This window comes from Apis florea, unplaced genomic scaffold (assembly GCF_048593485.1).
Source record: "Apis florea isolate Af1SG1 unplaced genomic scaffold, ASM4859348v1 contig_3515_pilon, whole genome shotgun sequence".
Classification (NCBI taxonomy): domain Eukaryota; kingdom Metazoa; phylum Arthropoda; class Insecta; order Hymenoptera; family Apidae; genus Apis; species Apis florea.
In genome coordinates this window covers 54,237-80,413 of record NW_028256777.1, presented here as the reverse complement: position 1 = coordinate 80,413, position 26,177 = coordinate 54,237, and the positions used below count along the sequence as shown (strand labels likewise).

At 44.3% G+C, this 26,177-nt stretch overlaps 1 protein-coding gene across 7 annotated transcripts in view; it reads left to right on the top strand.

The window, feature by feature from the left end:
- The window catches only part of LOC100872388 (beta-1-syntrophin), a 214,788-nt gene that overhangs the window by 146,262 nt on the left and 42,349 nt on the right, over positions 1-26,177 (top strand). For all 7 annotated transcript variants that reach the window (XR_015293938.1, XR_015293939.1, XM_086913763.1 and 4 more), the window contains exon 3: positions 13,394-13,582. Coding sequence is in view for 5 of the 7 variants with exons in the window: in XM_086913763.1 (XP_086769889.1) it covers positions 13,394-13,582 (189 nt within the window). In the remaining 2 variants the exon portion in view is untranslated. The remainder of the gene's footprint in view (positions 1-13,393; positions 13,583-26,177) is intronic.

The following is a 26,177-nucleotide window of genomic DNA, read 5'->3' as shown; positions in this document are numbered from 1 at the left end:
ATTAATACATCTCGCGGCTCGCGCAATGAGGGAAGGGATGAAAAATTCCAAGTTCGGTTGACCAGAAACCATTATTTCTCAAAACGTCGGAACTTGGCGGATCTCCCTCCCTCGCCACTTTTGTATCGCCCCACAACGGTTACCCACCGCGCGAAATAATTCCACCACCGTCGTTCTAACGGTATGTACATACATATATACATACATACGTGTATATATATATATACGAAGCGACGCGTAACGACGAGACGAAAAAGCGAGACACACGATCGTCGTAGGTCAGTGAAATCGTTATTCCGCGGCGGCGCCGTTCGACAATTTCCTCTCCTCTCTCGGTCGGTGCGGCGGGCTCGCGGAGGAAATATTACGCTCGTCCGTTGCAGCGTAGCTTCCGTTGAAAGTGGCGGCGTCGCCTCTCGCATACGATACGAGCCGCCACGGTTATTTCACGCGCTCGCTTCCAACCTTTTTCCATTCGTTCGCACCCGCAAAGAGGTGTTGAAAGAGGACAAAAATGAAGAGAGAGAGAGAGAGAGAGAGAGGGACGAGAATTGCGACGAATTAAGGGTGACTTCTTTGTCTATGTCGGGTCACGATCGTATCGATGGTGGTTACACACACGCGACGTCGTGTCTATCCCCTTGTGTCGAATGCAAATAACATTTTAACATTCGTATGCTCGAACGGGCGTGCTCGCGACTAGATTCGATTTCCTGGAAGCTTTTAAGCGCGCCGCCTACGAACCGTTACCGCGCGACAAATTTCCCGATCGGATTAATCGGGGAGCCCGGCGCGGGGGATATAATTGTTCGATCGTGCGCCGAGGTCTCGACTCGAATTCCTTCTCGAAAAACATGGATGGAAACGGAACAAAGAGGGGCAAAAATAAAGGGAGGGGGATACGCGTGTATAAAATTGCGCAGCCTGTCGGAAAGTGGTGGAAATGGATATAAAAAGACGGATGGAAGGGAATAAAGAGAGAGAGAGGGAGTGGCGCGTTAAAAAGGCGCGACTGGGTTACACGCGTTTTTTTTCCAACGCTTTCCTAACCTATTAAACCCTCCATCGAGAGCTATTACCTACAGCGAATTCCTCTTCCTTTTTTCCCCCTCCCCCTCCTTTTCTTCTTTTTCATTTCGAGCACGAAAAACTCTTCCTATTGTTAGAGGCGGCTCGCTTTTTTGCCCATTCGAACGCACCCCCCTATCGCGCACGTGTCGCGATAACTTTTGAAAAATCCTTTTTCCCCCCCTCTCCCTTTCTCCCTCTGTCTCCTTTTTATAACGCCCTTCCGCTTTGCGGAAATCCAGAACACCGATATTCCACAGTTTTATTCGTGTAACGAATAATTCTAGCCCTGTTTCTTCTATGCGCGTATAGGTTATGCAAATAGGCGCGCGTACACACGACGCGCGAAATATATAGAAGAAGGATATGCTTTCGGTCGCTGAAACGCGGTTTCTCTCCGGTAGCTGCACGGTTTCGGCCGTAACCTGGCGGAAAACCCGGGTAAAGATTTCCGCGTGTCCCGAGCGAGGCCTGTGCTCGCTTCGAATTTTCGATCGGGATTAAAAAGTCGACATTGGAACAATCTATTTGGACGGTATTCGAAAAAAAAAAAAAAAAAGGAAAAAAAAATAGCCACGACGTATCTGGCTCGGTCCCATACGGCAGCGATTTCGGTGGTCGAACACCCATCCCCCTCCCCCTCATGCGAGGGATCGTTTAGATAAAAGGGAGGGAGAGGCACGATATTGCCACTCGGTATCTCGCCGCTCGTCCTGGGACCAATACCCGTTTCCAACATTTTCCTGCGATTCGCAACGAGATTCGAGCCCTTATGGAGAAAGAGGCGAGAACTCGTTTCTCTCTTTCGCGCGTGGGTTTTTTTCGTGTAGTCTCTCTCTCTCTCTCTCTCTCTCTCTCTCTCTCGATGAAGCGATCGTAAAGCCTGGCGCTCGTCGTCGAACGACATCCTCAAAGGATCCTCGCGCGCGCGCACCACGGAGAGATTCCTCGGGACAGATCTCTCGGGCAAATCCTTTCCCAAAGCGAATCGTGGAACCTCGTTGCGGGAATTCGATGCTCGTCTCGACGAGTCATCGCGATTGTTCTTCCTTCCCCTTTTTATCCCACGATAAGAATTTACGAAACGGTTGGAAATGGTATCGGTCTTCGTAGTGGTGGTGGTGGTGGTGGTGTTCTCGTTCGACGATCCTTTTGCTTTTTTTAAAACTCGAATCGTGAAAGGATTGTTCGTTCTTGAATTTCGGATTATCGATAGATTCCGATCGTTCGATAAATTTGATTCGTTTACGGATGGAAGGGATATTATTTTCTTCCCTCTTTCTCGTTTGCTTCAACCAATTACACTGGCGTTATTAATGCATTAACGATATTTTAAATGTATCGGGAATTTAATGGAAATATCGTTACTTATTTACAGATAATCGTTACAATAATTTTGAGCAAAAAAATTCGAGCAATTATTTTATATTTCGAGCTTTGTCGATATTTTAACGATATTCTCGATGTATCTAATGATATATAGGTAAGGTATAGGTAAATTTTACCGGTATTTATCGATAACGGTAGTCATGCAAATTCCCCGCTGGTATATTTTCCTACTAATTATTTCCTATTATATTAAAAAGGAGTAATAATAATAAAAAGGTAATAATAAATAAATTGTAATTGATCGCTGTATATATCTTCTGAGCAAGTTTATTTTATCTAATACAGCAAGATTTCGTGAAAATCGATAAACAATGTATCCATCGACTAGAATTAACTAGAAACGAAAGAATCGAATTTATGAATTTTCGAAAATTATTAAAACTTAAAAATTCCTCTTTTTCTCGAAAACCTCGAAAACCTCTGGAAAGAAAGAAAAAAAAAAAAATAATAAAATAAAAAGGCCACGAACTCGAACGAAGCCATTGACGCATATTTATGAATTTTTGGTCTCCAAGTAAAATTATTAAAACTTAAAAATTCCTCCTCGAACCGATATCGTTTCTCATCACAAATCTTACAACAACGCTGGAAAAAGAAGAAGAAGAAGAAGAAGAAGAAGAAGGCCGCAAACTCGCGTGGTAGAAATGCGTTAAAATGCGAGAAAAAGGGAACGTTCGCGCTAATTTAACCAAGATTGAGAAAACACCGTTTGATGAAAGGCGAAATCTTTGCGATGCAAATGACAGAACGTGGAGAGCCAGGTTCGAAACTTTAACCTTTCTCGGCTTCTCTTCTTTTTCCCCTGCGTGGTGGCGGCGGCGGCGGCCCTTTTGAACCCGAAACAATGGTCGCGATTTAATGGAAACGGAATTGCGAGGGGTGGGGCAGAATTGCCAGTCGAGTTTCGGTTAAACGGATAGATTCAGCGCGCACCCTTCAACGAAGAAATTGTTGAACTCGAGGTTGGGGCCCTCGGGATCAAGGAAACTAGCTTTTGTCTTTTCGTATACTTTTACCACCCCCTACCCCCGTTTCCAATTTCCCTGAAATTTTCACGGTTCAGGCTGGCCGCGCGAATAAACGAAAATTTCGCTCGCACGTTGCACAAACGGCGACGTTCAAACCTGCCTAACCAACCCTGCGTTAACTCTTTACCAAAAGGTTAAGGGGGTGCTTCAACTTTTCAACTCCTAATTTCAACCGTTCTTCGCTTCGTTGCTGTAATTATCTAACGGTGTGTGTGCTCCGATTCATTTCTGCTTTTTAAATATATTACCATTTTCGAGCTTCCATATTTGTACGCCTTTCGAATTCGATTGTGCTTGAAATGGTCTAATCGTTGTCAGTATCGTTGACATCAAAATTTGCAAAAGATTCCAGGCTGGTCTCGAACATTTTCTCGTATTATTTTCTCAGGAAAACTCTTCGTTTCTGCACCTGTTTTCCAAATTGTCAAAAATTCAATTGAATTTTTAAATATATTTCCATTTTAGAAGTTCGATATTTGAACACCTTTCGAATTCGATTGTATTTAAAATGATCTAACCATTGTCAGAATCACTGGAATCGCTTTGCAGAAGCTTTCAGGCTGGTTTCGAATATTTTTTTTTTCGTGTTTTTTTTTAGGAAAAATTCAATTAAAAGAACAGTATAACAATTTCGTACAGTTTCTGAAGATGCACACATTTCTTCTAAATATTGAGTGCAACGGCTCATGAAAGACTCAGAATACCGTGGATCCGCACTAATTCCATCGACTTTAGAAGGAAAAATGAGGCTATCGAAAACGATCGTAAATCTCGATTCTCGGTGGTGTCGCGTCGAATTTCCAAAAACTTTGCGCGACGAAAATGGAAGTTGTGCGCAATCAACGACTCTCGCAGATGCATCGGATCTCACGAGTCGACGAGGTGTAATCTTCGGGTTCAAGGATGACGATTATCTCTCTCTCTCTCTCTCTCTGAAGTTGTTGTTCTGAAAACGAATTCGAATTAATCGAAAATTATTGGCGGACCAATGCAACTATCTTGACAACACTTTTCCAAGCAGCGAAGGGAAAAATGGAAAACGAGAGGATGAAAAACGGTGGTTGATTTTTGAAGAACTACCATCGAATCAAAGTTTTCTTTATCTCGTAGAAATTTAATCTTTCTTCTGCCGGTACAACAAAGAGATAAGGTCTCGAGAAGAAGCTCGGAGGATAACAGCATCTCGACGTATTCGAAACATTCGAACACCGTGAAAGTCTCGAAACGAAGGAATCCGGCAAGAACTCGAAACACGCCCGGGAATATTCTTCAAATTTAAAGAATTTCACGGATCGTAAGGGTGTTCTCAAGATCTTTCATCAATCCTCAACCCTTATGGATCATCTTCTAACGTGTTCAACGCGGGCAACGATTACGGCGGAAATCACGGAATAATTTGTGAAACGTACGTTTCGAATCGTTATGAATCGTTACACGGGTTATTATTCGGATAAATTGGATAAATACCGGGGCAATTCTTCGACCGAATATCACCCCTCGAATTATGATGCATAATCCGTTCTCTCGAGCGTGTTAATGAGAAAGAAGCTCGTGAATTTCATCGGCGTGGCGGGCCGGCTTGTTGCGCGGAATTCATTAGAAAATACGCTTTTTCATCAACGTCCGACTACCCTTTTAATTGCTACTTTCCATGGTTTCTCGATGCCTGGCAACTTTTCCAATATGATGCGCTTCCCAGCCGCCGTCACGCTTCATCCCCCGCATACGCGGACTTTTGATTCCCTCTCTGCTCTCCTCCTCCCCCCGGAATTTGCTTTGGTTTCTTCCCTTCTCGAATCGTTATTCGAGAATTCAACGCGTTAAAAATCGCGGAACAAAGATGATCGAACTACGATTCACCGATTTTAAATATTATTTATCGTTATACGACGAGTTTAAAATTTTCTCTTTCGTCTTCAAAAGCTAACTAGATCGAAGTCGTGGACTTTTGATTCCCTCCCTCCCCTCCCCCCGAAATTTGCTTTGGTTTCTTCCCTTCTCGAATCGTTATTCGAGAATTCAACGCGTTAAAAATCGCGGAACAAAGATGATCGAACTACGATTCACCGATTTTAAATATTATTTATCGTTATACGACGAGTTTAAAATTTCCTCTTTCGTCTTCAAAAGCTAGCAATCGATCTCGAACCTCGTCGTCGAATCGAAGTCTTCAAACCTTTTTCTTTCGACTTCCCCGCTCGAGAAAAATGGTCAGCGTTTACGCCTCGCTGCGATCCGAGTTGCTTTGACTTTTGACGTTTATCGAAAAAAAGAATTGTGGATAAAATCAAAATATCGATGCTATTTCGTTTCGAGAGAAAGATACTCGATGCGCAAATAACTCCGATCGCTCGTCGTAGCGTACGATACGCGGCATCTTGCACATAGCGACTATAGTCGCTCGTAGTAGCGAAAGGGTTAATAAGAGAGACGGAGCGAACGATTCCCGCTTCGTTTCACGTCTGGTATAAGGAAATAGGTGTACAAAGGAAGTCGAAAGTTTTGATCAGAGGCGGGAATGCGTTTCAGGAGCTCGTATATTTGATGCACCGTGTATTCGTAGCCAGCGAACCGTTCAACTTAGAACTCTCGATTTCTCTACACGAATTCTCCCGTTGGCGTGTAATTAAAAAAGATTCCACGACACTGGCGATCCCTCCAGTCGATCGCTACACACGCGCGTTTTTGCCTTCCCTCGTGTCGCTCTCCATTTTCAATTCCACGAGACGCCATCGATCCACCATCCATCGATCAAACACACGGCGCCTTTTTCCGCTCGCAATCGAAGCGAAACATCGACACCCTAGCCTCGTTTGTCCACCAAGGTAGATGCGAGAGAGAGAGAGAGAGAGAGAGAGTTCCCCTTAGCCTAGCCTCGTGAATCACTCGTCCCTGCCATATTCCTCGATGTTCAACCAAACTGAACCCGTCGATCCACGATTTATATTTCTCGTAGAGAAAAAGAGAGAAGTGGGGGGGGGGGGGGCAGAAAAATTCAAGCGTTCCAAATAGATGTGCCACAATATAGCTCCCTCCCCTCCCCACGCTTGTCATTCGAACCGAAGAAAAAGCACCCGTTTATGGTCGTTTCGTCGCCCTCTTTTATCCCGAGAAAATTCGTCGAGACGAGCCCACCAGTCTCTCTCTCTCTCTCTCTCTCTCCTCTCTCTCTCTCTCACGGCTCCTGAAATTTATAGTTTCTATAGCCACGAGGACGATGATACGCGGACGATCGATTTCTCGAATCCGCTCGTGCGGACGGGATTTCATTATGCAAAGTCGAAGGAGAATTATAAACGTTCCGGGTTATAATTGAACGGCATACGGACGGCGCATGAAAAAAAAGCTCAATTTAAGATAACAACGTTATCGCGAGCATTCTCTCTTCCCCTTCCTTCCTTCCTTCCTTCCTCCCTCGTTCACGCGACACTCGCTCTTGTTTACGATCAATGAAACGATACCGGGCGAATTTACATTTTAATACCCGTCCGCGAAACGAGGCCGGTTGCTCGTAAAGCCAAGCCTCGAAGAATTCTCTTCTCCGCGAGAGCGTGTAACAACGGCTCGCCTCTCCTCATTTATCGGCCTCCGTGAAGCGTTTATCGGTGTCGCGCATACAAATTAGACGGGAGTTCCGTTTTCTTCCCCCTCCCTTTCGATCTTTCACGATCGAATTTCGCGCCTAATGCTCGATCCCGTTTCCATTTAAATTATCTCGAGGCTAGGTCGGGTCGAGATTCGATTGAATATCGGCGGGAGGATCGAGAAGAATCGAAAAGAACAGACGTCAACTTTATGAATAATTGATGAGAGTCGTTAGAATTCCCGCGAAACCTTGGTCGACGCTTTATTCGGCGACGCTTGGCGGATTCGAAATGGGATTTAGGCTCGAGGCTGTGGAGCTGCTCGATCGATACATTTACACTCGTTGCTCGATGAGCAATACATTTTTTAAAGTGGTCCTTCGGTCTTTCATCCCGTTTGGTGATCGAAACCGAAGGTCGAACTCGTACGTCTTACTCGATTCGAAAAGATTCCCTTCCTGGATATCTCGATCGCGTAAACTCGAACGCTCGGTCGATTTTTATTTTACGATTTTGTTAGGTTGCGAGGATCCGGGAGTTTTATCGCTCGAATATTCGATATCTAAATTTTATTCGTCCTTGGATCGAACAAAGCTTCGCCATTTTTTCCTTCCCGTGATCCAAGAATATATCCGACCTGTCGGATATTTCTTCGAGCCGGTTTCTTTGCGTCGTTTCGCGAGAAAAGGGACACACCGCGTTGAATCGTGATCTTGAAAAAAAGAGAAAGAGTTTCGTAATTATTCTCTAACAATTTCGCGAACCAACTAACATTTTTCCCCATCAATCTTCTTCGAGTTTAATCCCAATTTTTTTTTTTCTTTCTCGACGACGAGCTTCTTCAAATGTGGAATAGTTGTTCGATCGTGAAGGCTAGGAAATATGGAAGGGCGCGAAGGAGGAAATAAAAGTTTAAAGAGGATGGCGTTCATTTTCGTTTTTCCTTATTTCCTTGCTCATCGCGGACGTGATTCGTTCGAATAAATATATATCTATATATATATATATATATACCCTGATCGAAGAAAACGACCCCCTCCTTCGGATTTTTATTCTCGCTCGAACAGAGAAGTCTGGCGATTCGGGTAAAATTCGAGCAAACCCTCTCCCCCTTCCTCTTTAATTGCGCGATTTCCGCTCTTAGATTGCTCTTTGTCCGGGTAACCAAGTCGCTCGGGTTTCTCAGATTTCTAAAATGGCTGCCACTCGTGTTAGCCCTTTTCGTGAAGTTAGTTGATTAAATTTCTCGATTAATCAGGATGTTAACGCGAAGCGTTCTCTGTTTCTCCCTTTAATTGGTCGAAGGACGAGTACTCCTTTGACGTATCACATTTTTCCTTCGGACGAACATCCGGAAAAGAGACGAGTAGATAAAAAGACGGAATGGATCGAAAGCAAAATGTTTGAAACATGGATGGAAATCGATCAATCTCCACGTTTTAATTCCTCCTCCTCTCGACGAATTTACATAATATTACCTTTGTAAATTCTTCGTTTGGAACGATCTGGAATTAATGATGTGAAATCTTCGACGACAGTTATCCCCTCTCGGCTACTGTTCCATTTTTAAATAATTTCGAATAATTTGACAAGGGTTTGAAAAAATAGAGACATATCTCAGATAGGATTTTACGTTCCATCTTTTACGATATAAGCTCGAATCTTATCCGGATCCAACGGAATAAATTTGGACGAAGAATAGGCCGTATTGCTCGCGGAGGAAATTTGAATGTAAATCATACGATTACGCGAGAGTTGCGAAAAAGGGGTAGATTCACGGATCTTCTTCTCGCCAGGTATCCGTCCGGAGAATAAAAATCTCGCCGAGCTAACCGTTTAATCTAACGAAACTTATCCCGAGAATAAGGTTCAGCAATCTAGAAGGGATAACGCTGTCTTATTTACCGGATCTGATATTACACTCGGGGAAAGAAATCTTTGGCCTCGATTCGATAATTGGATCTTTTATTATTTTATCCAACGAAATGCAAAGAGAAAATTTTTCTCCAAATTATCGAACCTCAACCATCGGAACCAATTTCTATCTTCTTTCTATTCTAAACTCTCTCTCTCTCTCTCCGTGAACAGTGATTAGATTTATTATCAAATTTAATAAAATCATTAGAAAATTATTACGATTTTCAACAATGTAACAATGTTGTATTCAATACGACAGAATTAATTTTATTATATATATATTTTATTATATATATTATAAGTTTTTCGATTCAATTTCAACGATGGCGATCTTCTACAACGTGATATCGAGAAAAAAAAGGGGAGGGAAAAAAAAAAAAAAAAGAAACTTAAAATTCACGCACATTTGACACGCTTGTTCTCGCGTTTCGCATATCGTTCAATATTCATAGGCGCTCGTTCATGGGAACAAGATCATCTGTACATTTTTACCCGCGGCTTGGAAATGGAATAAATCGGTGTGCGTAAGGAAGAGGAGAAAGGGAGGGGTCGAACACTCGTAAATAGAGAGAGGAGGATTCTCGTGGTTGTAAAAATTTGTGTTCTCGCGCAAAGTGGCGTTTACCACGTGTTGTTGTCGATCGCAAGATCGGACAGCGCGAACGCTCTCCAAAGCGTTCACGTTTCGCGTCTCGTTTATACGGTTGGAACGACTTCGTTTCGACGTCGATCGCGCATTGATTCGAGTATCGATTCACGCGCGATTGTGCGCCTGAATAATGGCACACGCCAGTTACACGCGGATTTCCCTGAGCTTTGGCGGCTGAACGCTTTTGAAGGTTACGAACTCGTATCGAGGATTATTATTCCGTAGGCTCTGAACGTTAACGGATAGCTTGGATTCGAGTTTTTTAATTTCCACCTCGAACAACGATGCTTTTCGAGAAGAGAATTCGATCGAATTATTATCAGGTGAAATTTGTTCAACACGGAACGGAATCGTTCTTAACGATCCCTCTATCAAATTCGATCTGTCGTTTATTATTAAAAAATTGAAGAAGAATACCAAAAAGCTCGAAAAAAAAAAAAAAGAATGGAAAATTCGGGCAAAACGAAAAGAGGCGAAGGAAAAAATATTGCTTTTCATCGGGATCAATTGTTCGCTTCCATAAATTCGGAACGATCCATTTTTCATCGGAATTCGAACTTTGAAGGGGTACATGGATGCATGCGGGTTACGATCTCGGATAAATTTCCGTGCAATTTCAATACGAGATGATTCCTCTTATAGAGGCAAGTCTTCTCCCTTTTCTCCTCCTCCTCCCTTCTTCGATATACACGAGAGCTGTGTGTGTGTGTGTGTGTGTGTCGAGGGCTGCGGGATAAGACGAGCGGATATTAAAAATATCTTCCGTCGAGAACGGACAGCGATCGACTTCCGGTTTATCCGTTTCACTCCATTTCCAAGCCGTCCCTGGAGCTCGATTGGCCCTCTTTTCGTCCCCTTTCGGTTCCTCTATTTTTCTGCACCCGATTCTCCACGATTCTCTTTCTCGACCCCCTTTTGTACATCGCTTCTCCCCGTAAATCTTGACGCAGACCTATCCGTTTCAAAAACGGATTCGTAAGTGTCGAACGAAAGTTGGGAAAGATTCGAGCGATTTTAATCGGTCCTAACACGAGAATTGATTCGATTCCCCGTGGAGAATCAACGTTCCATCTATCCAAGTTGTTCTTGGACAGTTGTCAAAGATTAGATTAGAGGCGGCGTGGTTATTCCTGTTGTGAATGTGGTCCCGTTTCCGAGTATCTCTAATTTTGAAGCTATCCCAACAGACGATATTCATTTTGGACGTATACGATATAACAGAAATTCCAATTGTTCTCAGCAGTGTCGCTAACAAAAGGTATCGTTGCAAGATTCTCTTCCCTTTCGAAAACCTTTCCAAACCGTAAAACAAGTAGAATTGTACCGCAAAAATTGATCAACATCCCGGCCCGCGCCCCGCGCCCGCTTAATTAATTTATCGTTTCGTTATTCGGTGGTCCACAACTGGGCGACAAGCGCGCGTAGCTCCAGTCCAGCTTTTTCAACCAGGCAGCACAGCAGTTTCAGAATTTAAAAAAAAAAAAAAAAAAAAAAAAAAAACACGATACATTCCCCGCATTCGAGCTTCAGCCCGGGTATTCGCATTTTCCCGGGCGAATCCTCTTAATTACTTTAATGGTCCGTCGAAAAGTGGCGTCAACGTTGAACGTCATCCTTTGACCACCTCTCTCTCTCTCTCTCTCTCGAGATACGGCAAATAGAAAAAGCGTATTTCACTTTCTAAACATCCTCTCCCTCCTTGACCTCTTCTCCGAGACGAAACGAAGCGTCTTTCTCGGAACAGACTTGGCTGTTTGCCCTCGTCGCCCCCGGAAGGATTCATCAACCTTCGTTCCTTCGTTTTCTCGCGGATCTGTGGAGATCGGTCGGAACACGGAATATTCTCGCTTCACGCGGGAAAATTGTCGCGAATTTCGTTAACGGCCGCGTGTTCGATCGAGGGGGATGAAGGGGAGGAGGAGGAGGAGGGAAATTACTGGTCGGAAGAATGGAAGGGCCGATTCGCTCGATCGAGGCTTCGAACGCGCGTTCGAAAATTATGGGCAATCGTTGGATTCGAGCTCGTCCGCCCGCGTCGTCCGAAAATTGCCAACTATATTCCCCTCGAATATTTTCACCCACTCCCCTCCTCGACGATTCTGCACTGGTCCGGCGCAAAGCCACGATTCGGGTCTCGAAAATACTTCGTTTCGCCGGTCGAGATATCTCGCGAGAAGGGAGAGAGAGGCATAATCGCGACGACGTGACTCTGAGAAGAAAGAAAGAGAAAAGTGTTGGTTGGTTATGCAGTGGTGAACAATAAATGAGAAATATACTGATTTAACTGAATGGATATATTTTATAACAACCGGCGATCGCGTATCGAAGATAAACAAAAGAATGTCATCTACGGAATAGTGACAGCAACGTTTAATAATAAAATTATAGGTAAAATTTCAATGAACTTTTATACCTTATAACAAAAAGATAATCGAGAAACTACTTTCTATTCGTTGATCTTGCGAATTGTCTAAGAGCCATCCCTTCCATCGAGCGAAACCAACGTGAAATTTATTCGAACGATAGGAACACAAGTGGAAATTCTGCGGTGGTAATCCAATCGGATGGAAATCGGGGACAAACAGTCGGATCGCGTCTAATTATTAATAATGCGACGAGTCAGTGATCGGATGGATGGATGGATGGATGACTGTTTGCACCACGGGATTGGTTACTCGCATTACGGCGCGTTCCTCGTCGCTTATCAATGGGCATCGTTGAAATTGGAACCAGCCGTTCCCTACGGTAAAGAAAAGTCGGCCGAGGCCGATGATTAGAGTCTACGATCAATGGAGCGTTATCAATGCTGCTACGAGCATCGCTGATCATCGACGACGACGAATTTCGCGTCGAATCTATCCACATAAACGAAGAACGGCTGCGTTGTTGGCGCGGAAACAACCGTCGATCCCCGGATTGCTCTTAAAAGCAAAACCGGTCGTAAACCCGCCATTTGCTCGACGAGTGGATCGGTAATTTCGGTAACTAGAATCCTAGAGCAGGAGGAGGTTGGAAATTTCGATCGGTTCGATATTAAGCTCTCTCTCTCTCTCTCTCGGAGCACAAGTATCCCGACTTTACGACCGGGATTTTTACGATTTCCCTGCCGTTCGAGGCTGTGTACCTGTGCACGTTTCGGTTAGCTCTCCCAGGATTGCACCTCCGCGTTCCTCCCCCTTTTTCCAGCCTCGCGTGTGTCTCCCTTCGAACTTTAACGAGTTTGTCCTGTATGTAATCGCATCGGTGGCGCGGCGACCGTCGAAACATCAACGACAAATTGGATTCTGAAACGGTCTGTACGTGACCGCGTACGTATCTCGCAGACGCCTCGATGGCGAGACGGAGATGATCCGCTACGATTTACGAGGCGAGATAGGTGTTCCTCCTCTCTGTTCAACGGCAAATTTCGTGGCTGGACGCCGTAAAAGCGACGAGAAATCGTCCGTCTTGATTTCCGGATTTCGAAAGAAACTTTTGCTCGCCACTCTGACAATCTTACCGATTTTATTTACGCCCCGTCTCCATCCGTATAACGCCAAAGCTTCTTATCTAAAGCTTGTAAATGAAAAATTCGATCGACGGAACCACCCTCGTTTCGAAACTCTTGAAATCCAAACATCTGCGCTCCACATCGTAAAAGCGATCAGAAATCGTCCTTTCTGAAGCTTCGATCGACGGCCCCCCTCTCCCCTTTCGTTTCGAAACTGGCGAAAATCCGAATTGCTCTGATTTATTTGTTTATTTATTTTTCGTTGCAGTGAAGTATCTGAGGGAGGTGACACCGTACTTCAGGAAGGCGTCGATCATCCAGGAGGTGGGGTGGGAGTTGCAGCGCGGCTTTCTCAGCGCGACACCGCCGCCCCCGAAATCACCACCGCGGGCGGATACGCGTTATCTGCCGCTGCAACTCTGCAGACTCACCAGGGCTCATCCTTCCTCGGATCCCGGTAAGTTGTTCCATCGTCTCTATCGCTATCCGTTTAATTCGTGGGGCGGCGGCGGCGGCTTGCTCGACCGAACGTCGCCAGGGTAACGGGACGAAATTCCCGAAAACAGAGGAGCGTGAAAGCGGAAAACGCATCGACCCAACGACTAACGCGAGAACGTTAATTAACGCTGTCCCCGTGAAACGGGGGATTCTCGCGTCGACTGCCGCCGCCTTGCCCTTTCGCGATGCCTGTTCCGTTGGCTGACTTTATTCCGAGAACGTGTCGTTTTTGTCGTCGCCCGCAAGATGGATCATCGTGGTGGTGGGTGTTAAAATGTCGCCGAGCCGTGATATCTTCGGTCGGAATGCGTAGATTAATAATCCTCTTTGAGCGAAAATAAACATTGTCAGTTAGAGTCGAGAAGAAGATTATGGAACTTGGGAGAATCTGTGTTCGATCGATCGACGCGGTTGGAGGATCTTTTAAAAGTCGGATTGGGAGAGAAATGTTCTTTTTTCTCGAAGAGGGTGATGAACGTAATTGGTGATTGAATTTAAAACTCGATTAAAATTAGGAGAAATTTGAAAGGTTGTATTATAACTTCGATCATTCGAAATCGCTTTTTTAAATCGCTTTTTTCTTTCTATTTCTACGACACGTTTTCCTAGATATAAAAAGAGGGATTAATTTTTAATCATTCGTATATATATTTATATATCTCGTCTCACTGGCCTATTCCAGATTCCGGACAGGGCGTAGCAGTGCATTTCAAGCATCAAAAAAAAAAAGAAAAAAAAATGTAGGTTAACGGATCGTGAGTCCATTTATAATCTTTGCTACGAATACACGGACATTTAATTTAGTTATAAATATCTACGCTTATAATTACATTTAGTAATTACATTTATAATTAATCGCATTTATAAAGATACAATTAATAATATGTATAATTACGTTTCCGTTTTAAAATAGGAATTAAAATTAATTTTGTCGTAGGTGTGGCAATTTCAGGAATTTCCCCGCGTCTGTCCCGGTAAATGTGTTTTGCATTTAACCGTGAAATTCGACGAGCGGGGTTTGTCGGTAAGAAAAACCGAGTTCAAAAACTGATCGATCACAAAATCGAATAAAACGTGGCGAAATTCCTGTTGTCTCTCGTTGAACGTTTAGCCGAACTAAACGTTCCAACGAAACGTAACCGGGATTACGTGCACAAGCCGCGTCTCGTGGATGGCGCTCCTCTCGAGAGCTGCATGCTCAGCGACCGAGATAATGACAGCCATAACGCAATTAACCCGTTTCTGGCATTACAGTCGAACGAGCCTGCGCGGCGCCGGCGTGCCACGAGTTTGACAGTCAATTATCGTCTAATTGAATGACGACTAAACGCGTCGGAGAAAAGCCTCGCCGCGGTTACACACGTCGCGTCGCGACACGCTCCCTCTTTCCTCGATTTCAATTCTCCAATTTCAATTTCCCTCCCCTCGAAATCTCTCTCTTCCTCCCCCGATTCCTTCGTCTTCAGAGATATAAATCTATGAATAGAAATCGTTTCCACGTTTTTTTCAGGCTAAATTTCCCCTATCTCGAACGTGAAGTCTCTACGTATCCTCTCCTTTTAAAGAGCAACTCTTCAAATTCTCTTCGTCTTTCCTTAGCTCGATCGCCGTTTTTAAATCTGAACAGGCTGTCACGTTCGCAACGCGATCTCTCTTCCCTATTTGGGAAGAGAGACAATAGGGAAGGGGGAGACTCGTTCGCGTGTACACCAGATGGTGGTAAGTGGCTTGGCGGTGGTTGAATGGATCCAGTTTTCATCGAGACGCTGCTTCCCCTCTGTCTGCTCGCTGCGAGGGACACGGCCACAAAGAAGGGGTTAGAAAAGAGTATCCCTCCGCGGATCCAACGTCGAGTTAATGAAAGGCTAATGGGCTCTTAATTCTATAGAGCTTCTTCCTCCCCTCCTTCCCCTCGATAACTGTCTCCGTTCGCAGATCCTCCTCCCCCTTCGCGAACGAAACTCGCCTTTCGTCCGACCTATTCTCTCTCTCTTTCGCCGCATCTTCCAGAGAATTCGTAAATAAAGCTCCCCCCGTTATCTTCCCCTCCACCGACGAATCCCCTCGACGGGACTTGGTTCTCGTCCCTCTTTCCTTATCCGGCCTTCGTCTTCCGCCGACGAAGGAAAAAGGAAATCGTGCCTTCCCTTCCCGGGGAACAGAACAGCGCCGGGGAATACGCGCGCGAGAGGAGGGTAAAAAAGGGAATCAGAAGCGTGGCGTGTTCTTATCTTATCTGGACGCAGCAGCAATCGTTGGTCGCTCCAGTTTTTTTCAATGGTATTTTTCGAGCCCCGCTCCCATTATCCTGTATTGCTTGTAGCCGTGGACAGTTGACGGGTCGGCCTAAAAATTGGCAGGGACGCGGTGGGCAAACAGCGGGCGCGGGAAAAGGTCGTTAAATTCATCCGGAGTTTGCTCGTCAAATATTCAACGTTCTCGCTCTTCCGCTGTTTGTCGTCCTCGTGGCGACCGTTTATCTTCGAACCCGGCGCACATCCATCGTCGGAAATTAAAGAAACCGGTCCACGGGAGAGAGCAATAACAAACAGGTACAGCTTGTTTCCAAGAGGGGGAGGGAGGGGGGGAGGGGAGGACGACACACGGTGGCCCGTGTGTAAACATTCTTCCCTCCGTGTTCTTCTACCTGCAAGAGCCTGTTCCTTCCCAACTTTTCCTCGAATCAATATCCTCGAAGGAGTTCAACTTTCGCAGCCCCGCTTTTTTACCCAACTTACGTACGTAGCGTGTTATCGACGGCTCTTTTTTCCAACTGGAGAAATGGTGCGTTAAGGGTAGAAAAGGAGAAAGGTAGGTGTAGAAGTAGATACTTTAACGGCTAAGTAAAGCTCCTGCTCTCGTGGCGTGCGAACTGGGTTGCATTCTAATAAGAATGCGTTTCTTAACGCGCTCTCTCGATTCGCGTTAAAATTTCCTCGACGGATCATGGAGGAATTTCCATCGATTTCAAAAACGCGTCACGTTCGATCCAGGGAATGTTCGGATGTCGATAGAAAGCGGAAGAGATATTTACGATTTATCGAATGCGTAATTCTTCGTCCTCCATCCTTGGTGAAAATGAAGACTTCCTCGCATAGTGAGAGAACATCTGTGAGAGAACATTTTACTCGCGGATATCCTGGCGGATAATAATTCGATATTTTCTCTTTGTTGGCGCGCTATCCGCTCTTTCCCCTTCCCCTTTCCCCATTCTTTTGGCAATATATAACGTATAAAGATCGATTATTCCTTAGTTTTCTCTGGGTCTCTGCCTTCCCATCCATTATTCCTTGCGTATCTTTCCTTCGCGTATCGCTCCTGGCTAGATAGAATAGAATTTTTCCACATTTACATTTACTTATTTCCTGTTTAGCTATCGAGAGAAAAGGAAAAAGAGAGAAACGAAAAAAATTGGAAAATTTTTCAGCCTTGAATTTTAAGCGTGGTATTATGCCCGCATTTTACTCGAATAACGGCGCCGCCACCAGATGGAATACGGCGTGGCCGTAATACAGTAAGTTCGTGGAACGAAGAGGCTCGTAGTTGACCGAGAGCAAACACGAAATGGACGTACTCAGACATTAGAAGGAGAGAAAAAAAGGGGGAGGGGAAAAAAAAAAAGGAAAAAGGGAAAAGGAAAGAAAGGATCGGACGGTGGAAAAGGATATCGTTCATGGATTCTATCCACGAATTAAAACAGACCGGTAGACGCGTGAACGGTACAATGAAAATTGGCTAATTGAATTAGCAGACAGCTGAGAGCGACCTGAATAGATGGAGGCTTCCATAACGCGAACCGTCAGGTTTTAGGATGGGTTCCATTAAAAGGAAGAGTGCACCGGTGAAAGAACCGGATCCGAATTATCCAATTAAAATCACCTGTTAATTGTACGAATATCGAGGAATCACAATGGCCCCCGTGACGCGTTCCCCGGCTCACTCTCGTCTACCATTCGACCGTGAAATTAGATACTCTTGCTTGCTTAATTATTTTTCCGTTACAACAATTGAATACGTATACTTGTCGCGGCATAAAAATTCCCGACAAATCTTTATTCGAAGAAAAGGAGAAGCATGATCCGATCCCCCGAAGTAAATATATACAGTGAAAATGGTAAAATTAATCGCAAACGACGACGAGAAGGGAGAATTTTTAAAAACATATCGATAAAGAAAAATAAGACATACGAATGAAGGTTAAAGACAACAAAGGGGAGGGGGAAAAAAAACATCAAAGAATTCAAGCTATTAATCGTCAATCCAAGTAAACGACGCGAGGCATGAAAATCCTCGTCAGGACAATCCTCGCCAAAAGAATTACGGATATCATTTCATTCACGCTATAATTTCATCCGATATTCTGGAATCGACTTTATCAAGGAATCGAGCAAAAGCGAGACGTCCCTTTCGATTACACCTCGCGAGCCCTTTAATTAATGCCACTCGTGGATGGCCACTCGAAACAAGATAGCTCGCAATCCGCAACTGCTGCGGATCGAGTGCTTTGACCGGATCCATGACACACTTTCCATTCCCTCTTTCGAATGTTTCGAACGAAACGCGCGCCTCTGTACACCGGTATACACGCGATATGCTTACCTTTTCCACGACTCGTTCCGGGTTTCGATTCATTCGGAACATAGACACATCCCACCCCAGCGAGCCCCGGAATCTATACGCGAGAGATGAGCAGGGAAGGAGAGGGGAGAGGTTGGAGATCGTCGATGGGGGAGGTTCGACTGTGTGTTGTACGCCGCCCCCCATTGGTCGGCGGGGAGAGAGGATGCGAGAGTTAAATTAGTTTCCGGAGCAAAAGCTGGCGGCTGGTTTTCAGGGCTAACCCCCGTGTATAATTCCAGAACAGCTCCATCAGGCTGGAACCCACCAAGAACCTTCCATCCGGAGGCCATCCACCATCCGCTGCTGCTGACGCCACCACCACCGCGCGACCCTTACCCGCCATCAACCATCCCTCCCTCCCCTCGCCGACCCTTCCCCCTCCATGCGCCTTGCCAGACTTGCAGGCGGGGGCAGTTTGCGAAGTTAATTACCGTCGGATAATTGCGCCCTATATGCCGGCCGAGCTGATTAATGAGCCCGAATCAACCTGGAAGTCGGTTGTCCTCTGTCTTTTGTTTCCTCGTCCGGAACAGGACGATTGTCTGCGCCCGGTGATTACGGAGAATCGCAAGGAGATGTCTTTCGGCCTGGCTGTCCGATTTTCGAACACGCGTATAATCCCTTTTTAATCCCAATTTCGAATTATTCCACCCAGGTGGAGTGGACGGATAATTACAGTTTCGTTAACGTTTCGCGATATTAATCCACGAGTCCACGTAGCTTCGTTTTCAATCTGCTCTCCCGTGGGTAAGATTCTCCATTTAACGCGACCCAAAACTATATCGAAGATGTATGCAGCTATAATTACTCATTCCAACGAAGGATCGAAGTGGAGATTTTTCACGCGTGGACAAGGAGCTCGATCAAATTATGCCGATGGAGTGGGTGGATAATTACACGCCATTTTTCGAATATTAATTCCGGTTCACGAGTCGTAGCTTCGTTTTCAATTTAAACTCCCGTGGATCGCGTGGATCGTGGATAAGATTCTTCATTTAACGCGACGCAAAAGTATATCGAAGATATATACAGCTACTAAATTTATTTATACACGTTAAAGTCATTGTCGAAATTTTTCGCGCGTGGAGAAAGAGTTCGATGAAGAGGAAATTATATCGATGGTCCGTGGAATAGGTGAATAATTACACGTCATTTTTCGAATGTTAATTCCAGTCCACGAGTCGTAGCAAAACTATATCGAAGATATAGCTACTTACTTATTAACAAAAGAATTGAAGGCATTCCATTTCCAATGGAGGGTTGAAGTCGTTGTCGAGATTTCTCACGCTGAGCGAGGAACAAAAAAAAAGGGGGAAAGTATCAAAGGGTTGAAAAAAAATTCTCATTTCTCGTTAGTATCGAGCCGCGAGTCGCGGGGAGACGAAGTGGCGCGTGCACGAGCGGTGGCCGCCGCTCAGGGCGGCTATTATCAGACCGTGTAGACGAAATCCACGTCGTCTAGGTCGTCGTGTGGAGCAAGCTTCCATTATCCTCTAATATCGTTACACCAGGTCGCTCTGCTACGGTTTGTCGAACCGACAGCAACGATAATGCCCGTTACGTTAACGACAGGGATATCGTTGCGACCGTGTACGTATCCGTGACGTATCCATCTCGACCTCTCCCTCGATTGTTTCCTTTAATAAAGGAAGTCTGGAAGGTTGCTTTATAACACGCGATTTACGATCTTTCAACAGTTTTTCTCCTCGTCCGTTTACGTTTTCATTTTCGTTTCAATCCCCTCGATTTTTATTTAACGAAAAGAAATCCTCGAAGCTTTTCTCGCTACTTGGAGAAGGAAATTCTAAAAATCTAAGAAGGAATATTTTTAGAATCTGTCAGGAATTTTTGCTTGTTTATTTGTCTACACTGCATTTGTTTATTTACATTTTGTTGCTTTTCGTTTCCAGACTTGTTCTCTTTGTTTGGTTTTATTGTTTGAAAACTTGTTTTGCCTTTGTTTTTATATATATTTATTTTTCCGCTTATTCATATCATCACGCAGCCCAGTGACTTAGAATATTTCGGAATACATCTCTACAATTATTAATCGAAATGTCACGAAAAATCTTGAACAAACAATCGTTCCTTGCGAAACGATTCGTCAAAATAATTTGTGAAGCATATCTTCTGTGATCTTGTCAAAATTTAGTAGAAACAATTTTCGATTTGTGAAAAAAGAACAAAAAAAAGAACAGAGGCAATGCACCGTATACAACGTATTTAAAATACGTTCCGTCAACCACCCTCGACGAGGCAACGATTTACGGTAATGCGTGGATGTAGGTGAAGGAATCATACACGCGTGGGCGTAAAATTTATCACACTATAGGACTATAAAATTTAACGCATAACCGCTGTCCACGCGATCGTTACCTGTGACCGATGCCTCGGTCAGGTAAACGCCACTCCGCTACAATCTGTTACCACGTTCGGGACGTAAAGTTTGCATCGATGAAACGTAATTTCGTCGACCAGTTCCGGCTGTCGGCCATCCCTGATGATCGATACAGCCTCTGTCGGCCGATCGCAGAACCGCAACCTTCTCTCCCTTCGATATCCGCCGATCGATATCCCGAAAGTTTTCACCCCCCTTTTGCCGCCACGAGCTTCTCCGTCCCCTGGAATTCAAACCTTTCAATCGCATCGTTTTCCGCCGTTCTTTCCTCCGACTAAGTTTCCTCTCATCGTTTAGAATTTTACTTCGTTTCGAGCGTGAGAAAGGATTAAGAGACAAGCGACACCTTTATGAGAATATGGTAAGGAGAAAAGTGGAGAAATTTTTTTTACATTTTTATTCGTAAATTTCGATTCTTATCAACGTGATTTGATATTCTGATATTTTGTGCAACAGTTTTTAATAAAAGTTCTTAGCAATTGCCGGTATATCTCATGGAGAAAATCAAATGGACGGATGTAAAAGATCGGTGAACGATGTCTAGAAGATCTCTAAAGTTTATGCGATATTGTCGAGTCGATGTAATCGCATTAATTAAATTATTGAAGAAAAAGTTGGTTTCCTAATTTGTTAAATTGCATCATAAATTTTGCTTGCGATTCGAAGAATTTCGCCATAATCAAATTTATTCCACGAACAAATTGATTCACTCACCTTTCGACCGCAACTTCAACAATTGCATTAATTTTCATGGGTCGGAGGAAAGAAGGTTCGGCAGATAAAACTTGGTCGATGGTCGAAGCGGGAAAATGGGCGCAATCACGCAATTTCGCCGGTCGTGTATCATTTTATGGAAAAACGTTCAGTGACACTCGTCGCAGGCCGGTCGTCAATTTCGTCGGTCAACGGCTTACTGCGAAAGTTATGAATTGCGAAACGTGCGCAACTGCACGCCCGCCTTTCGTAAATTACCAGATGAAAATATACAGTGGCCGCCCCGTTGTTCGATCGCCACTGATAATCGAATAAAACGACGGAAATGTGGCCCGTGGGAGAGATATTTACCGCCCACGAGTTACGAGATTAACGGTTCTCGAGAAAAAAAAAAAAAATAAAAAAAGAAAGAGAAACGAGGGGAAACGCGCGGAACGTTTGATAAACGCCGCCTTTTCGTCGCTGCTCGAACCGCGTGGAATATCGCCATTTTATTCTGTTCGAGTTGTTTCGACGCGACAAGTTTAAAATTCTATTAATTTTGAATTCTATTGTTGGATGATGATTCGCTTTTAAACGGATAAAAATTTCTTATTCTACAAAAAAGATGAGAAAGAATTTTCTATCTATTAATAATTTTTCTTTTACTTTGGCCATTTCGAATTTTGTTACATTTTTACTTGTTATGGAGGAAGGAGTATCTTCTATTTTCTGTCTGATTTCTAATTGTGTTTCATCGAGAAATTCGGGTCAAGATAATGAGTTTTCAAGACCGTCTCCGTTATGTCCTTAATACGTCGTATCTTTGGAAACGAGACAGAGGTCTTGCGCTATAGAAATGCGCTCTATATTACGGAGGTAAATTGGAACACGAACGGTTACTTTGAACGTTCTCGCGTTTGAGACGCACATACGTAATCATCGTACTTACATCTTCGCTTACATTGGTAACAGCAAGGTTTGCGATAATTTGACCATAGACGATAAATCATCGCCATTTCCATAATCTTTCCTCAAAAGAGGAAATCCACTTCGAGACTCGTAGCATTTGTATTCCCCTTTCTCTTTTACACGTCTCCTGCATAACGAAAATTTCTACGACGCAACACTTCGAACGGATTAAATTCGATCAGAAAGTTTATGCCTCGTTTTATTCGCTCGAGCCGAGGAATGATATAATATTAGCTTGGCAAATCATCGTCCAGAAATATAAAACTCGGCTTCGTTGTGAGAAATATATATATATATATATACACACCACGAATATTAAAAGATCCATCCAGGGAATGGGTAATACATCCGTGACGCTTGTTTACCCGTAGCGAAATAAGAACCGAAAATCGATCCACGGCTGTTCTCTCGCGTCCTTCTCAATTTTTTCTTCTTCTTCTTCTTTTTTTTATGATATTTTATTCGAGAAATCTCCGGAATATCGGAGAGGAAAATATCGCTGAAATATTCGCGAATTCATCCGGCTTATAGCCCATTGACGATTCGGATGTTTAATTAGCAACAGTCACTATTTGAGGAAGAGTCTCTTCTTATTATACCTCTCGACGGATTGATTAGTCTTTCCTGAAATATCTCTCGATATTTTCAATTTTGCTGCCCAGATATCGTAGCCAGGCAACGATCAGGCAAGGATCCTTTGTCCTTTCAAATCAAAATCCCAAAAGATTCGTCGTTGTAATAAAAAAACGTGGAACGTGTTTTTTGAATACTCCCCACATTCTCAATACCGAAGTTTATCAAGATTGCTCTAACGAATAAAATAATCAGATATTCAACGTCGGATGAACGTCGTCAAAGTCGATCCTCGAATGAAAGAAGATCACCCTCACTCTGACGATAAAAATTCAACGCGAGACATTCTTTGAACATCCGAAACATTTTCACAAACGTTCGTGCAACACGAATTGGTGACACATTCGCCATATATATATATAGTCGTTGAATAAATCATCTCGGTTAACTTTGATCTCTTGTCTCCTTCACCGTCTCGACGTGACACCGGCGGTCCTTTCCCCAGGTGTATCGGTGCCAGCTGACATTTCGCTCGACTACGAGATCCAACGTCTTAACCCCGTCGAAACGAGGACAGCTTTCATCCCACCGCGACTGCACAAGCTTGTTCCCCGCTGCGTAAATTGTGGTTACGTATCTCTAGCAGAATCCCTCGAAGGGATGGATCGTTTTCGCATCCGCAGCTACCACGAGTCGAGAGCCAAGCGACGCGGCAATACCTTGATTGCACGGATATTAATTAATCGGGATCCAACCGGGATGCAACCATTCCTCCTCCTCCTCCTCCTCCTCCTCTTTCTCGATCCAAGGAAATCAGAATCGGCTTTGCCCGACGACGAATCGCGCCAACGTCATCGCGTTTCTCTCCTCGCGTTGGAACTGTTCCCGATTCTCCGATTTTTCCGAAAGAAAAGAAAAGAACCTTTCTTTTCGAAACCTCTTTCTCTCTTGTTCTGTTTCGCACGAATATTCTTTTTTTTTTTTTTTTCAGACACTCTGGTTGAAATTGGTTTCTTTTTTTTTCCTTTTTTTTTTTTTTTTACGTGTGTGTGCGTGATTAATAGAGGTGTGCGAGATTGAAGATAAATTTAAATTTTGGATCCATAAACAAGTTGACCATTTGACAGAGGAGAAGATTAATGGAGCGATTTGTTTTGTTGTTGCAGATTCAAATGGACAATTGTGTTTTACACGTTTGTCGGAAATTTGTGGAAAATTTTTTCCAAATTTTTTTGTCTATTTTTCTGAAAGTTTTCGAAGGAACGTTTCACCAAGGCTTGAACCATTTGTATCCGAGATGATTTTCTCGCGCATCCCTGTTAATTAGGAATTAAATTACGGGATGGACGTTTTCACGTTTACCATCTCTCTATCGTAGAAGGTCTTTCATGAAGCTGAGTAGAACAACTTCACGGTGATGATAATATGCATCTCCACGAGAGTCGAGTTGAATCGCGCAGCATTACAAAGGAGGCGAAACTTCTTAATATAAATTAAGCGATATCTCGCGCGCGAGCTTAGTCATTAGAGTAACCTCCCTCCCTTCCAAATATACCGCGTGAATTGTTTCGATCGATTAACATTAGCATTTCGAGATAGAAGATGGATTTTTCGAAGAAAAATTGCGAAGGAGAAGAGAACTCTCTTCGATTTTTTGACACGATCCATAAACGAATTCTCGAGTTAACTCGTCCACCCCATTCGGCGAAAACGCTTAATCAATCGGATCTTAAATCATGATAAAAAAGTAAGGAAAATCGTTTCGAGCCGGATATATATATATAAAATATGCGTGTATTTGTAAATTTTTTTCAACGAAATTTCCACGCGGACGTTTGCACAATCGAGAAAGGCTCCTCCTCGAAAGGATGTCCATTGTGTCGCAGAAGGATCTCGTCCGGGAAAGCTGCTTAAAATTCGATAATCCCTTTGGGGGATGAAACCGGAGACGAGGAGTTTTTACTTTATTAATTAGCCGAGGATTCGTAGCCGGACACGTTCTCGAGGATAGAGAGGGAGGGAGGAAGACGGATGCCGGTCTCCAAGATGTGGACTAGCAATAAGTCAGTTGGCCGCTCGCGCGCGGCTAATTAAACGACCCGTATCGGCCGGTGGCTTTGCTCGACTTAATTTGAATTAGCGGTAAGTCGGTGCACGCTCGCTTAAGTTGCCGCGTTAATGAAACTGCGAAACCACTCTGCCGAGTTTATGCACGCCGCACAAAGCCATCTCGCAACCACCTCGGAGTTGTGCGGGTGAACGAGAGAGGGAGAAAGTCATCCGCAACAACGACGGTGTATAACGCGATGTTACTCTCGAATTTTCGTGCCAGGCCACTTGTCGCGAAGTCTCTCCCTCTCTCGCACACACGTTTGCGCCACCTGCATCGAGCTCGTTTTCTTACGTGTCGTGGGCAAATTCGCCTCGAAACTTCTTCTGGCCCTCGTGTTGTTCACTCACGATTTAAAAAATCCTCGGATTTCGCCCCGGATCTTGTTCAAACTCGAGAATTTAAATCGGTAAAATCGAATTGGAATCGAGTTATTGATTTTTCTTTTCCTTTTTTTTTTTTTTTTTTTTTTAATCTACGGCTTCAAAGTTGGTCTAATCCAAAGAATATTATTCCCGTAATGTGATATCGCGAAATTGGGTTTCCATGGAATCGGAGATTGCAATTTCGTGGACGTTTCATCGTTGGCTCGCTCTTGAGCGCTTCCGGTAGCGGCAACAGTTTCGACAGCCGGTTGTTGGAGCAGCCGTGGCTCCGATATGTTTAGCGGACGTGGTCAGCAAGCGGGAGGATATATATCTCGCGTAGTCGGATCACGCGTGGATCCCGACAATTAGGAGCAGAAGGAAGATGATGCGGTCTGGCGACGAGGAGATACGGGGGTGTCCGGGCGCGTCCATAGATTGGGGGAGAAAAGGGACACGTTGTGGAAGGGCACGTCGTACACGAATTTATCGACCGGGTGGTGGGTGTCGCTTTATTTGGATTTAATGGAGTGGAGACGTGTCGGGGGCTTGGCTTCTCCTCTGAATACGCGTCGCCGCGAGAGAGAGAGCTTGGAGAGAAGAGAAAAGAGTGGAATAATGGTCCGCGTGAAGAAGTAAAGATTTGAAGGAAGAGGGGAAGGTCTCGATGGAAGGGAGGAGAGGATATCGGGGGAATGCAGCTCGAGTAACCGGAATAGGAGTTAGGTTTAGGTGTCCGGAGACGGTGGCCTCTAATGTCGTCCCATTGTCCCGCACTCTGTCGCGGATTCGAAACCTTGTTAACTCCCCGGAAACAGTTAAC